The 13670-nt window shown below is 36.4% G+C and overlaps 1 protein-coding gene across 24 annotated transcripts in view; it reads left to right on the top strand.

Annotated features, from left to right (window-relative positions):
* Window positions 1–7002: 7002 nt before the first annotated feature.
* LOC104606146 (putative histone-arginine methyltransferase CARM1) overlaps window positions 7003–13670 on the top strand; it is a 30060-nt gene continuing 23392 nt past the window's right edge. For 4 of the 24 annotated variants that reach the window (XM_088904331.1, XM_088904329.1, XM_088904325.1 and 1 more), the window contains exons 1-7: window positions 7140–7485; window positions 7700–7768; window positions 7981–8089; window positions 9221–9364; window positions 9629–9732; window positions 9861–9959; window positions 10634–10703. In XM_088904331.1, the coding sequence (XP_088760457.1) occupies window positions 7285–7485; window positions 7700–7768; window positions 7981–8089; window positions 9221–9364; window positions 9629–9732; window positions 9861–9959; window positions 10634–10703 (796 nt within the window). In that variant the 5' untranslated portion in view covers window positions 7140–7284. The other 20 variants (XM_088904332.1, XM_088904327.1, XM_010271213.3 and 17 more) reach the window with 11 other exon arrangements.

The following is a 13670-nucleotide window of genomic DNA, read 5'->3' as shown; positions in this document are numbered from 1 at the left end:
TATCATTTTCTTTCATTTTCCTTTAGTCTCTGGTTGCAACACATGCCCTTTGTTTCATATTTCATCGAGACCATCACTATATATCTCTCTCTCTCTCTTTCTCTAATAGGTGAGTTCCATTTCTGGTATGGCAGCGACCATCACTCTATCCCCTTTTTTCCCCTAGAGGTGTAAAGTGGGTCGTGCCATGTCACCCTCCCCAGTGAAAATTCTAGGGGTCAGCCCGGCATGGCCCATGGCCCAGCCCTTGTGGGCCTGGGCTGAGCCGGGCTGTAGGTTGTACCGTGGGCTTAGGTTGTGCCAGGCTGGGCCATAGGGCGGGCCTTCGGCCTGGGCCAAATCGAGCTAGACTAAATGAATATGGATATGGTTATGGATTACGAATTTACGATTACCCAAAAATAAATAAATAAAAGTATAAAACAATTCAAATAAGAATTCTATTTCATTTAAATTTGAATGAATAATGATACAAATTACAAAGCATACAAATATTGAAATATACAATGGTTGGATACTTCATACTTCATACTTGGATGAGTGAAATATAAAAATGGAATAAACTAATAAAATATAAAAAATACAATATAGTTACAAATTGAAAATATAAAATTACATTAATAGCAAATAAATTAAATAAAATTAAAACAAAATTTATAATAATTTGAAAAAAAAATTGGGGTTATTTGTTAAAATTTACAATTTAAACAAAATTTACATATACATTAGGATGAAAGCATTCATACTTTCATCATCTGCTTCAAGTGAAATATCCATTGTATGTAGTAGTATCATGCCTTCCTTTGTCTTGTAATTGTAAAGTTGTAATCTATATTCTGCATCATGACTGCATTCGGCCAACCCTGGTACAGTTGTACCTGCAGGTCTTGCATTAAAACAATTAAACAAGACTCCAATGGAATTGTAGCCTATAGACATCGGAGGGGTTAGTAGATCACGAATGACGTGCCATGAACTAAAAATGAGTTTTTTTGTTCCACTAGATAATGACCGCCTTGTATTAATTATGGGGCCAATATTCTAACCTACTTTGCTTCAAAGTCATTATCAATTTATCTTAGTTTTTTATTTGATTTTATTCATATATGTACGTACATATACTATATTGTTTTATTTTTTATTTGATTTAAGAGATTAAATCATATTTTATTTGTAAATAATAACCAACTTTATTTTAATTTGAGTTCATTATTTAATTTATAAAAGTTAAATCAGGTTTGTAATCGATAACCTATTTCATCTAAAAGAATAGAAACCACACTATAGGAAGTCTTTATAACACATCTTTTATTTGAAGGGACTGTACGGGTAAGAAATAGAGGTAAAGGACATTGACCAAAGTAGTAATTAATGATTTAAGAACACAAAATTTAACAAATAATATGGCATTAAACCATGGTTTTTAAAACCGAATCAGTCAGGGCACCGTTTTTCGGTTTGGCGGTTCAACTATCTAGGTCAAGCGGTTTGACTCGTGACATCATAAATAAATAAAAAACAAAAAATACTTATATATGATAAAAAATACCATTGAAATTAAAAAAAAAACACAGGAAAAATAACAACATATGAAAAACATAAAAATAATAAAATACAAAAAAATCCAAAAAATATAGAAAATATAGAAAATTGTCCAAAAAATATAGAAAAAATATGTAAGCAAGAATATGTAATGATAACCTTTCTTTTTAGAAGAAAAAAGCATATCAGTTCAGAAAAATTATCTGAACATATTTTGAGAAGAAAGCATAAATTTCATATCAAAGCATATTTTGAGAAGAAAAAAAGAAAGAAATTTCAGAAAAAATATAGGATGAGGCCCTGCTTTTTCATAAGAAATGAAGAATAAGAAGGATAGAAGAAGAAGAATGTGTTGATTTGATAAAATTTAAGATATTCCTTGCTTATCATTTCAGGTTTTGAAGCCTTTGAGGGTATAAGACTGCATACATCTTGTGTATTGAGTTAGCAAGCTCGCCAAGTGCCGAATGCCGCTGCAAGCTCGTCGTCTGCCGCTGCAAGTGCTGGTGTCTGGTGAATCTTTTTGCCGTCGAACGCCGTTGCAAGTGCTTGGGTGAGGGTGACTCTTTTCGCTGCTACAAGTTCGTCGGTACGTCAGATGCCGGAGTTGATGGCCGCCGCAGGTGGTAGGGTGTGAGGGTTGAGACTTGAGAGGATTGAGGAGTGAGGAGGGAACTCGGGAAATAACCCTAAAGGCTAAACCGAATAAGGGACTAGGATTCGAAAATCGAACTGGTTGGGATATAATTGGTATTTTATTTTTTGTTTTTTTATTTAAAACATTAAAAATAATTAACCCATGAACCGCTGCCCGGGTCGAACGGTTTAGCGGTCCAACTACTCGGGTTAGCGGTTTTTTTACTTTTCAACGTTTTTTTTTTCAAATTTCTGGTTTCTAGTAAAACCGGACCCGGGTGGCTGACCGGTTACCGGTTTTTCCGGTCCGATCCGATTTTGAAAACCATGCATTAAACATAATAGAATCGTGAAATAGGATTCATGTAGCCGATCCCATATACCTAGGATTTTTTTTCTTTTGAAAATGCCCGAAGGCTCATCCATTCAACTACAATCCACAATTACATCAAAGTTCAGGGCAGCCCAAAGAAAGTCGGAAGGGTTGGACCAGGTCTTAGGGGAATTACAATTGAAAGCAAATCTTGCTAGTTGGTGAATTGCCTTATTACAAGATCTAGGGGTAAAGATAACTGTGGAGTTTTTGAAGGTGATAGAGAAACCTCTTGCAAGAAAAAATGAGCATAAAACACACTCCATGGAGGATTTGGGATGATCCCAAAAAATAGTCAACAATCAGCTTAGTATCACACCTTCAAAGATAATCGAGTGTAGACCAAGTTGCAAGGCATACTTAATGCTTCCAAGTAGAGCCAAGGCTTTAATGGTTAATGTCAGGGAAGCAATTGTTGGAAAGACTCAAGCAAACATTGGTATTGTGGGTATCACCATCAACACCAATGTATTAGCCAATTAGGCAAGGCTCGATTAGGATAATCATTATTAGTTCGAATGCATAGGTCAGATTTGAACCAAACAAGCACTATTGTCGAACGGTAAAGGAATATATGCTTAGGTATTTCCTCAGCCTCATTCCAAAAGGGTCAACGTGTATCAATATGTTTTTAGATTCTTTTCAAATGAGACCAAGTACGAAGGATGTTATGTATGTTACACCATATGAAAATCTGGAATTTTGGACTTGCGACTTTTAATTTTGTGGATTCCATCTCTTCCAAACGGAATACCCAAAATCTAAACAGAATCCTAGATCCAAAGCATAGGCCTTACTGCAAAGGATCTCATTTCTTCTTCTGGTACATGGGACCATTAGAAACTTGTATCCTTATTCACAAGACATGGTATATTGCATATTCTGCAAACATTAAACTCTCACCACCTCTTGTTGGACAAGCTTCATTTGAAGAAATCAAAATCTGGAGATTATGGTGTTAAAGCGGGTTACAAATTCTTCACAGATGCCCAACCGTCCTCTTTTGGACACCAAATAAATTGGAATCTCATATGGAAGTGCAAAGTTCTAATGAGATTTCAAGTCTTTATGTGGAAGGCCTAGTGGAATGACACCAAGACCAAAGATAAAAGCACACTTTCTAAATGAAGAAGAGAAGAAGTGCTCTTTGTGCCATACAACCACTGAAACATGGCAGCATGTCTTCTTTGAATGTGCTTATTCTCGAGTTGTTTGTATCTTAGCCCACCTGGGCATAAATCCAAATAGAATTCATAATAAAGTCCTTCATGAATTCCTGTCTCAGTGGATTGAGTTCAAACTAAATGACTTAAATAGATATGCGAAACAATCTTTTATTGTCAAGTTCTTTATCCTCTTTAGACTCATATGGGATATGAGGAATAATGCATCCTTGCACAGTAAGCCTATTTGGAACCCATTACAACTAATGGAAAGTAGTTATTACCTTTAAACAAAGCAATGCAAAACACACACCCGAGCTTTATTCAATCCCATATCAACTCCTCAACAAAATATAAAATGTTTATTGATGGGTCCTTCATATCTATAACTGTGTTGGAAGAAACAGGAGTTGCAATTTTCTCAGCAGATGATGTTATAGTATTTACAGAAAGCAACAGAGTTACAGTAATCAACTCCCTCCAAGCTGAATGGTGGGCACTCCTTCATGGCATACAATATGCCCACCGACTGGGACTAAAATCTCTATCTATATTTTTTTACTCATAAAGCTTAGTCAACAACTTTTACAAGAATGATGAAAATGACTGGTTTGTCCAACCTATAAAGGAACATGTTCTATGCCTGTTATCCTTTTTTGATATAATATGTGTAAACCATGTAAATATAGATATGAACATGGTTGCTCATGGACAGGCCTATAAGGCTTGTAAATATAATATAGTAGTATGTAATGAGAGCAACCCAAACTCCTCTTGTACTGATGATCCTTGATCAATGGTAGTTTTCTGACTTTTCTTTTGGCAATAAAAAGGGACCCTGTTCTCACCTCATATTCCTTGGAGTAAATAATTTCTGCTTCCCTTGGGAACCACCCCTTTGCTTAATAACAACATGTATCTATGCACTTTGACTAGAAAACCATTGAGGGATTTGTCTATAGAGGAGACAAAAGTAAGGATGAAGTTAATATTTCACTAAAGTATCATTAATAATTTAAGTATTAATTTTGCCCTCTATCTCTCTCTCTCTACATTTGATAAAAGTGCTTCTCTACCAAAAAAAGGAATAGAAATATATCTCTCCAAAATTTTAAGAGTAAATTACAGATGGACACCTTGTACTTTGGGTGTAGTGATACTTAAGGGACTAGACTTTCAAGGGTGACAATCAAGTATCATGAACTTTTGGAAATATATAATCAAAGTCCACCCATTAGCATTCTATCCCTTATATTGAGTTCCTCTATAATCATAATATGGACATTTTTATAATTTTATCCTCCACATCCATAGTTTAATGGAATTGGACTTAGGTTGTGTTTGGTTTGAACGAAAAGGTAGGGAAAGGAAAGGTAGGGATACAAACTTCATATAGGTTTCCCTACCTTCCCCTTCAAATCAAACATAGCCTGAATGTATTTTCTAGAAGTTAAGGCCATTTTTTGGTTCACTGCTCTGGGCCTCATTCTTTTAATTGTTGCTCACTTTGGGCAAGAATGAATAACATTAAAGTGTTTGGTTACAAAATTTTTGCCATGTGCCACATTCTTTTTAGAATGAAAAATCAGCCCACAACACAAAAATTGAGGTAGCTTGCAACATGAAAAATAATCATGCCCCATCTTGCTCATTTTCATTATTTGAGGAAACTCTGCCCGTAAAAATGCTACCATAGATGTTTATTAGCGGACTACCGTGGAAGTACTTTTACGAAAGCACTTTTACACACGGTTCTAAATATTGATACAAGCCTATTGGTCTGTATCGGTGCTTTTTTTTTATGTTTTAATTTTCTTTTCAAAATCGGTTCAGAGGAGTCGGTTTAAGTCCCGGCTACCCTCTGAACCATGGCCTGACTCGATACACCCCCTACGTATCGGCTGATACGTAATAGTATTTTGAACCTTGCTTTTATAAAAAGTACTTTTACGATAGCATTTTTGTAAAAGCACTTTTACGAAAGTACTTTTATAAAAGCGCTTTTACAAGAAAGCACTTTTACAAAATAACTTTTACAAAAGTACTTTTATGAAAACACTTTTATCAAAAGTATTTTTATGAAATCACAAAAGCACTTTTACAAATGTACTTTTACATAGGACACTTGTTAGTTTGAAAAGAATTCATTTTTAGGAAAAAATTGTTTGGTTCATAGCAATATTTTCTCATTATGTCTATTTTTACCCATTCTTGTCCATTTTAGAATTCCATTTCGGGTAAGAATGAGAATTGAACCAAACATAGCCTAAGTTACTAAAATGGCACATTTTGAAGTCACTAAAGTGAGACTACTTGAAATTACAAGGCAACCATATGCCCTTTGCCCTAAAAATAAATGATTTGATGAGCTAATTCAACAAATTTAGAAGAGTCCAAGGTCTCAATTGGCTAGTTGGTAAGGTCTCTTGTTGGTTGTAACAGATATTTGGATCAAGGTTCTAAATATTGATATAGGCCGGTACATCCTATTGACTGATACCGACGTGATGGCCTGTATCGGTGCTTTTTTTATGTTTTTTTTTTTATTTTTTTTTCAAAAACTAGTTCGGAGGGGTCGATTTAAGTCTTGGCTACCCTCTGAACCATGGCCTGACCTAATACACCCCCTCCTGTAGGGGCGTATCAGGAAGGCCTCAATACGATACATATCGGCCCGTACGTAATGATATTTTGAACCTTGACTTGGACCGAATCTCGTAGGTGCTTTGGGTTGGGGGATGGGCTACCTAGAGGTGTAAAACAGGCTAGACGTGCTAGTTATAGTGATGGTGCAAAAAATGATTAAAATTTGAAATTATTGTAAATTTTGAGATTTTCAATTTTATTTATAGCTTGTAAGTTATTTGTAAGTTTTTTTCATTGCATCATAATCTTTTATTTTCAATTTTATTATATCATTTTTTAATTTCATTGTAATTTTTCCAATTTCATTTAACCATTTTATATTTTTATTGTAGGAATTAATTATTCATTATGGAATAAAACTTCAAGATGTTTTTTAATTGTTGTTGCAATCATCAAATTTTCCATTTTTTCCTTTAAATTTTGATTATTTTTTTGAATTTTTTATTTTTTGTTGTGAAAAAAAAAACAATCCAAGGCCCGTGGGCTATAGGCCCTGACTCGTGATGGGCCCCACCCCAACCTGCACGTGCCATACCGGCACGGTCTGCTACAGTAGCCTCGCCGGGCCGATGCGGCCCGTTACAGTGCAGACGGTACGAAAATGTACATTACACCACTAGGTAGGGCTACCCATAAAAAGAAAAAAAATCAAAATTAGAATTTAAACTTAGAATTAGAAGAGAGCAGAAGGGCCTCTGTCTCTCTAAGCAGTTTGCCCTCTTCTCTGTGTTATTTTTGTCCCACTATATAAGTCTTACGGTAAGAATGAGACTCTTTTCCCTCAATTTTTTTCTTTTCCACTTTTTTTTTTTTTTCTAGCTTCGGTTCTGAATTGTCAGCTTCGCGCTCTTGTTGTCTACAGGGTCTCAAAAACCCTAATTTCTCTTCGCACAGACCACAGTGCCCAAGCTCAGAAAGACACCAATGGAAGTTTCTCTAGGGCAAAAGCAGAAGCAACATGAGTTCGCGTTGGTTTCCATGTCTCAGCTCACCTCCTCCTCATCTTCTTCTCCTTGTTCGCCAGCAATCGCTCGTTTCGGCATCGATTCCGGAACTGCTCAGCTTCAGTTCCTCCACGAACCAGAATCTACCGAGGTTATCAACGTCGACATTGGTACCACCCAGGTTGGATTTTTACCTTTTTTTCCTTGTTGAATCTAGATTTAGATTACGTTAACACGGATTTCTTTAAATCTGTTATGTACCCGAAAATTTCATTTTTTTTTTCTTTTTTTCCCTCCCAGAAATCATTATGAATTGCTTTCGATCACAACGATAGTTTTTTCTTTTCAGCAATGACGTTAATGTATACATTACGACTTGGTCCGTTGTTTTTCAGCTTTTCAAGTTAGGCCCCGTCGAGTCAGTATGTATAACCGTAGATTCCGAAACCAGCAGTAAGAAGGAGGTAGGCCAAATACTTACAGTTAATCATTTATTCGTTTTGGTTGTACTGTACTCGTTTGGTGTAACATTCATTATGAAACGCGTGATATTCAAATTATTCTGTCTAAACTACTGCTTGTTTACATACTCTTTTATTGTTGTCAGTTTTGTGATTGGAATTTCAGTGAAGTGCTTTCTGACGTCTGTCTTACAACATCTTTCCTTTTGAGTCAGAAGTCTTACTCAAGGGGAATTACCATTCGATTTAGAACAGAAGATGAAAGCAAAGCTTTTCATTGTGCATTTGAGCAATGGAAGAATGAAGTTATTGGTGGAAGTGCTGGTATCACAGCTGCCCCTGTATTTTGTTAAATATAGTCTGAAACTGCTTGAAACTTTGCTTTGATGCTTTTTTTTCCTTTCCACCATTTGTTCCCTTTCCCTCCTTTGTCTATTTATATTCCATTAAGAACTAGGGAAAATTGTTACTGTTTTGACATTTCTTTTGGTTATCATTTGCTTCCTCTGGTTATCCACACCTTAGGAGGGTTAAACTGGATGCGGGCCTAAAATTTGACATTTCTTTTGGTCCCAAGGTGGCTATTCTTGGACTCAAACCTATGTTCTCATGCTTGTCATCCCAGGATTTTACCTAGGGTCCCAAGCAATGACGGACTCCTCCTTCATGTATTTAATGATGGAAATTTGAATATTCAGTCTACTTTTGGAAACAACTTTAAATTCTTGGTTAACCTGCATCTCTTTAAATGGGTGAAGTGCAATTTCTAGATAAAGTAAATGGTCATTTGCAGGCCTATCTTTGTATGCTAATACATACTAACTAATGGGTCCAAGTGTTTTTATATCCGGGGTGGTATGAACTGATTAGAAGCATATAACATTTAACTTTTCCTATTCATGAGAAGAGTATATGGTAACTGGCATAAACCCTGTTAAATTCATGTGTTAGAAGCAAATAGAGAGAACCAGGTAATTAATTTAAATTATTATTAGGAGATAAGGACAAAAGATCCGTTGACAACAGCAGTAATAAGAAGTAACCTGTTGCAAGTTGAAGAGCCAAGAAAATCTGGGGTGGAGGCAAGCAAAAAGAACATAGGTTAAATCAGTGATAACTGATTTTTTTTATCATTGCTTTTAGTGTATCATCCTTTACAAAGACGTATTTACAATAAACAGACAGATAATTTTGTAGTAGGTTACATTGATTTGAAGAACTCATAACACACTTTAAGTATTGCTAGTATTGTTACCGAAAATCAATACTTCAGAATTCATTTGGCTTGTATGGCAAAAATATTAGTTTTCTGCATTTTCAAATCGAATTTGGTTTTGTCTGTTCAACTTTCCATTGTTAATGAGATAATGTGTTGGTTGAGTGCATTTCTTATTATGGAATTGCTATTGAATCTAGCTCATTTTGACTATTTATTGTTTACTTCCCCCCTTTCAGGAGAATGCTTAGAAAATGGAAGTCTCTTAACTTCTAGAAGCAAGTTTGATAATAAAATAGAGGCAGCTTCTGCTAAAATGTACTTCCATTACTATGGACAACTTCTGCATCAGCAAAATATGTTACAGGATTATGTGAGGACAGGTTATACTATGAGACTGTAATTTGTTGTTCCCTTCAAGATTTATGTTGTATAATCAGCCCTTGACTTGGCTGTTGGAATTCCTATTTTGATCATCAAACTCCCTTCTTGTTTGGTTTCTCAGAGATATTCTATCTCAATGAAACCACATTGATCCTTATTGTGCTCCAACTTTGAAGCACAGGTGTCGTTAGGTTTTTAGTTACCATTTGTTAACAATATGGAAAAACCTTTCATTGATGTAAGGAATGTTGCTATGGCTTCAGGAACATATTGTGCTGCAGTCATTGAGAACCGTGCAGACTTTATTGGTCGGGTTGTAGTTGATGTAGGTGCTGGTAGTGGTATTCTGTCACTATTTGCTGCTCAGGTAAAGTGCATGACCCTGTGTAACAGTGCATTCCTTTTCTCTTTTCTTTTTATTTTCCTCTGTTTGTGCATCTATATGTTTTCTGCTGAAACGATTAAATTTATCTTCAGTTATATTTTTTGTATTAGGCTGGCGCAAAACATGTTTATGCTGTGGAAGCATCTGAAATGGCAGAGTATGCACGCAGACTTATTGCAGGGAATCCATCTCTGGCTCAGCGAATTACGGTGAGATTTAATTTGCCATTTGGCATCAAAATCAAAATTCAAGCTTTGAGGTAATTAGACCTATTCATGGGCCGGGTGGCCCGACGGGCCGGCCCAGCCCGGCCCCCGGACAGGCTTGAACATGCTTATAGGCCCGCGGGCTTAAATTCGGGCCAAAAAGCCCGGCCTGCAATAAATTCGAGCCGGGTTCGGGTTTTGTCAAAATAGCCCGGCTCGAGCCCGGCCCGGCCTGGCCCGACCTAATATTAAACTTAAAATGAGTTATGTGATTATGTCCATTTGAATATTTTTTTGATTTAATAATGTAAAATTGTGTTTTAAAATATAAAACAAAGGGAAAAAATACCATCTTGTAGGCCCATTGTTCATTTAAATAGAAAAAAAAATACTATCTGAATTTTTAATTCTAATTTGAATAGGAAAAATTGTTTTTTTTTTTCAATTAGGTCGGGCTTCGGGCTTTTTATCAGGGCCGGGCTCAGGCCCAAGTTATAGGCCCGTTGGTCGGGCCGAGCTCGGGCTCGGGCTCGGGCTCGGGCCTAGTATATTTTCATTAGTAACAAGTGAAAGCCCAGCCCGAGCCCGCCCTGACCCGGCCCATGAACAGGTCTAGAGGTAATGCCTTCTTTGGGCTATTCTTTTATTTCTTGGGGGCATTTTGTTATCTATTGCAGGTGGTCAAAGGTAAAGTTGAAGAAGTTGAGTTGCCTGAGAAAGCAGACATTTTGATCTCTGAGCCAATGGGTAAGCATACTGCCTTGTGATTTGCTTGTCACTGACATGGAGAAGATGGTATTCTATCTGGAAAAAATGCCTTATAATAGCCTGCAAAAATGTTGGTAAATTTTCTTTAGTCTTAATTGATTGAACCAACTGCTAGGTTGTGGAATAATAAAGCTGGCGTTTATGGATATTATGAGCAATCTGCAGTGCTATTACATGACATCATACTATCTTATATGCATAAGATTTAAGTGAAAAAAAAGATACTCTTCTCCCTTTGGGTTTTCTGGAGTAACTGAAACACTTTCATGAGTACTATTTCATCTTACATTCACAAGAAGAATACTTGGATTCATGTGAGGAAAAAAGATTAATGATCTACCTTTGTCTTTCTAATAAAAAATAAGTTATAAGATATGAAAAATGATAAGAAAATGGATGTCATAAGCCCCACTATTTGTGGAATGAACTTGACTTGTAGGATCCAATTTGTTTTGCCAACCAGAATCAGAAATGGAATACTCATTTTTCCCCACCAGTAATATTGGAAATAGTCATAAATTTCTGTGCAAATGAAGAGTAAAACAATGAGACTTTCTTGTGTTCCTTGCTTAATATATTACGAATTGCAATGTTATATTTTGATTGATTATGATCAGAGAAATGCTATTATTATTATTATTGGTAACAAGGAAATTTTATGATGCAAGGGGGAAAAGAGATAAAAAACTAAAATCTGGAAAAAAACCCAAAACGGACCAAAAAAGAGAGGAGACTACAATGTACTTCTGCATAAATTGTTAACCTCTTGACTCAGGTGCAGGTCGAGCCAGAGCTTCTCTCTTCTTATTCTTCCTGAGGTAGATCCAAGTGATGGGTGGTCAGTGGCCTAGATCCATGGGCCTGAGTTGGGCCAGTGTTCCCATCAGGTGCCAAGTTGAACAATCTTCTTCCCTGTCCTCCCAGAGAAAGTAGGCGGCCCCCAAGAGCTAAGCTACTTTGTATCGGGCGATATGATATGCTCTGCACTCCTGCAATTGAGACCAAGGATGAAAATTTGTATCGTATTGTATCTTTTGGGTTCCGAAATACATGTTTACAGGTGTTTCGGGAACCCTCTTTTTTTAATGAAAAATATATGTAACATACTACCCAAAAACCAATTTTTGAAAACAAACTAAAAAATATACAAGTGCAAGGTTTTTAGTACCGGTATGCCTCTACCGATACACAGGGGCGTATCGATACTTTGAACCTTGGTTGAGACAGTTAGTGATAAGTTAGGATTTGATGCATGTAATCAGCCCATCTATATATGAGTCTGCTGGCTAAGGAAATCATTAATGAAAAATCTTTACCGAGCTTCTCCCCTCCTCCTCTCTCTCTCCCCATCTCCTGTTACCCCTTTCTTCCATTTCAGGAGGTAGAGTCTCCCTCTGAGAGACTCCAGATGTAAGCTGAACTTACCAGCATCTCATGGAATAAGGTGTTTAATTTAGAATCTAGAATACAATTTTCTTTGGAAAAATGTTATATCTGCATAGGAAGAAAAAAAGAGGAAAAAAAGAAAAGAAATGTTGACATCTGTAGGGGCCACCTTTTGGTCATATGAGTTAGCTTGTATACTCAGTCTCTCAGAGCCAAGAGGTTCTGAATAAACCTAGTTCCTGATGGAAGGCAAGTAAGCTCTTGGAAGTTTACTGTCACCAGGTAGCTTTGGAAAACACCAAAGCAATCTATTCATGCCCCTCCAATACCAGACAGACAACCTGGGTTCCTGGAGGAGCCCCTATTAGAGCTTTATCATGCCCAGCTCATGAGGGGTCCAATGTTCAATAGTTGTCTTAGCCTAAGTTGTTGGCCCCTGAACTGACTGTTGAGACTATATTATCAATTGGTGATGCCCCTTTAAATATCTAACAGATAGTCTAGCTAGTGTAATAGTACAAAGCAAGACTTTGTATTGGGGATTTAATGTAGGATGGATAGGTCTTATGGGAGATATGTGGGCTTAGGACCTAGGGGAATGACTTAACTTATAAATTAGAGACATAGGGAGGTTTAGGAGAGTTGTCTGTGATGTGCTACTTGAAATATAAGCAATTTGCCAAATTCTCGTGAGGCTAAAGTTTGTGAAATTTAACCAAGTCTAGGGACATAAACTTTCTATCACATTGTGTACAGGTTTAAGATGGAAGATTGTAACTGTTGGTCGTATTTTGGGGTTTTGGGCAGCTTTTGCACAAAAAGAGAAAGTGACTTTGATGAAGAAAGCCTGAAAATGATGCAATATAGGTAAGAATTTTTGGGTTTAAACTTGATAGCATTAATTTTGATGGAGAATGATGGTGGATAGATGACTCATAAAAAATGGTGGTGGATAGATGAATTTGACGAGATTTTGAGAAATTTAGGCACAGAAGGACAAAATTTCAAGACGTTAGGCAGTTTTGAAAAGCAGGATTGTAATTTGAGGGAGCTGTATGAAAGGGAAGCTTACGAGGGAAAATCAAAGAGGACAGCTGAAACGAATTTGAATTTTACACATCTAGGTAGGGATGGACAATTTAGAGAGAGAAAATAATAAAATATCAATGAGGCAACAAGAAAGCTGAACAGGCTAAGAAATTTGAAACTCAATTTATAACTAAACCTTAAGTAGACTAACAAGATAAGGGGCCTGATCCAATAGTAGACAAAATTACCTAACTAATCCTGCAGAATAGATGTGATATCATTCAGAATGTCCATGAGTCCAGTGTGCAACTAGAGTAATGATCATATTTGTGATGATTGGGTAGAGTTGAAATAATTATGGCAAACCTTTGAATTTCCTTTCTCCTGTATATGAGACGGATCAAAATGGACATGGGGTTGAAGTAGTAAGAAATGATTTATGGGCTCAAAATTTTATGATGGATATGACACTGAATATAGTGGAATGGAGAAACAAGATTCATGTAGTCAACCCCATATAGTTGGGACAAG

The sequence above is a fragment of the Nelumbo nucifera genome, chromosome 4 (genome assembly GCF_055504915.1).
Source record: "Nelumbo nucifera cultivar China Antique chromosome 4, China Antique-T2T, whole genome shotgun sequence".
NCBI classification, from domain to species: Eukaryota; Viridiplantae; Streptophyta; class Magnoliopsida; order Proteales; family Nelumbonaceae; genus Nelumbo; species Nelumbo nucifera.
This window is presented reverse-complemented; position numbering and strand designations above follow the sequence as displayed.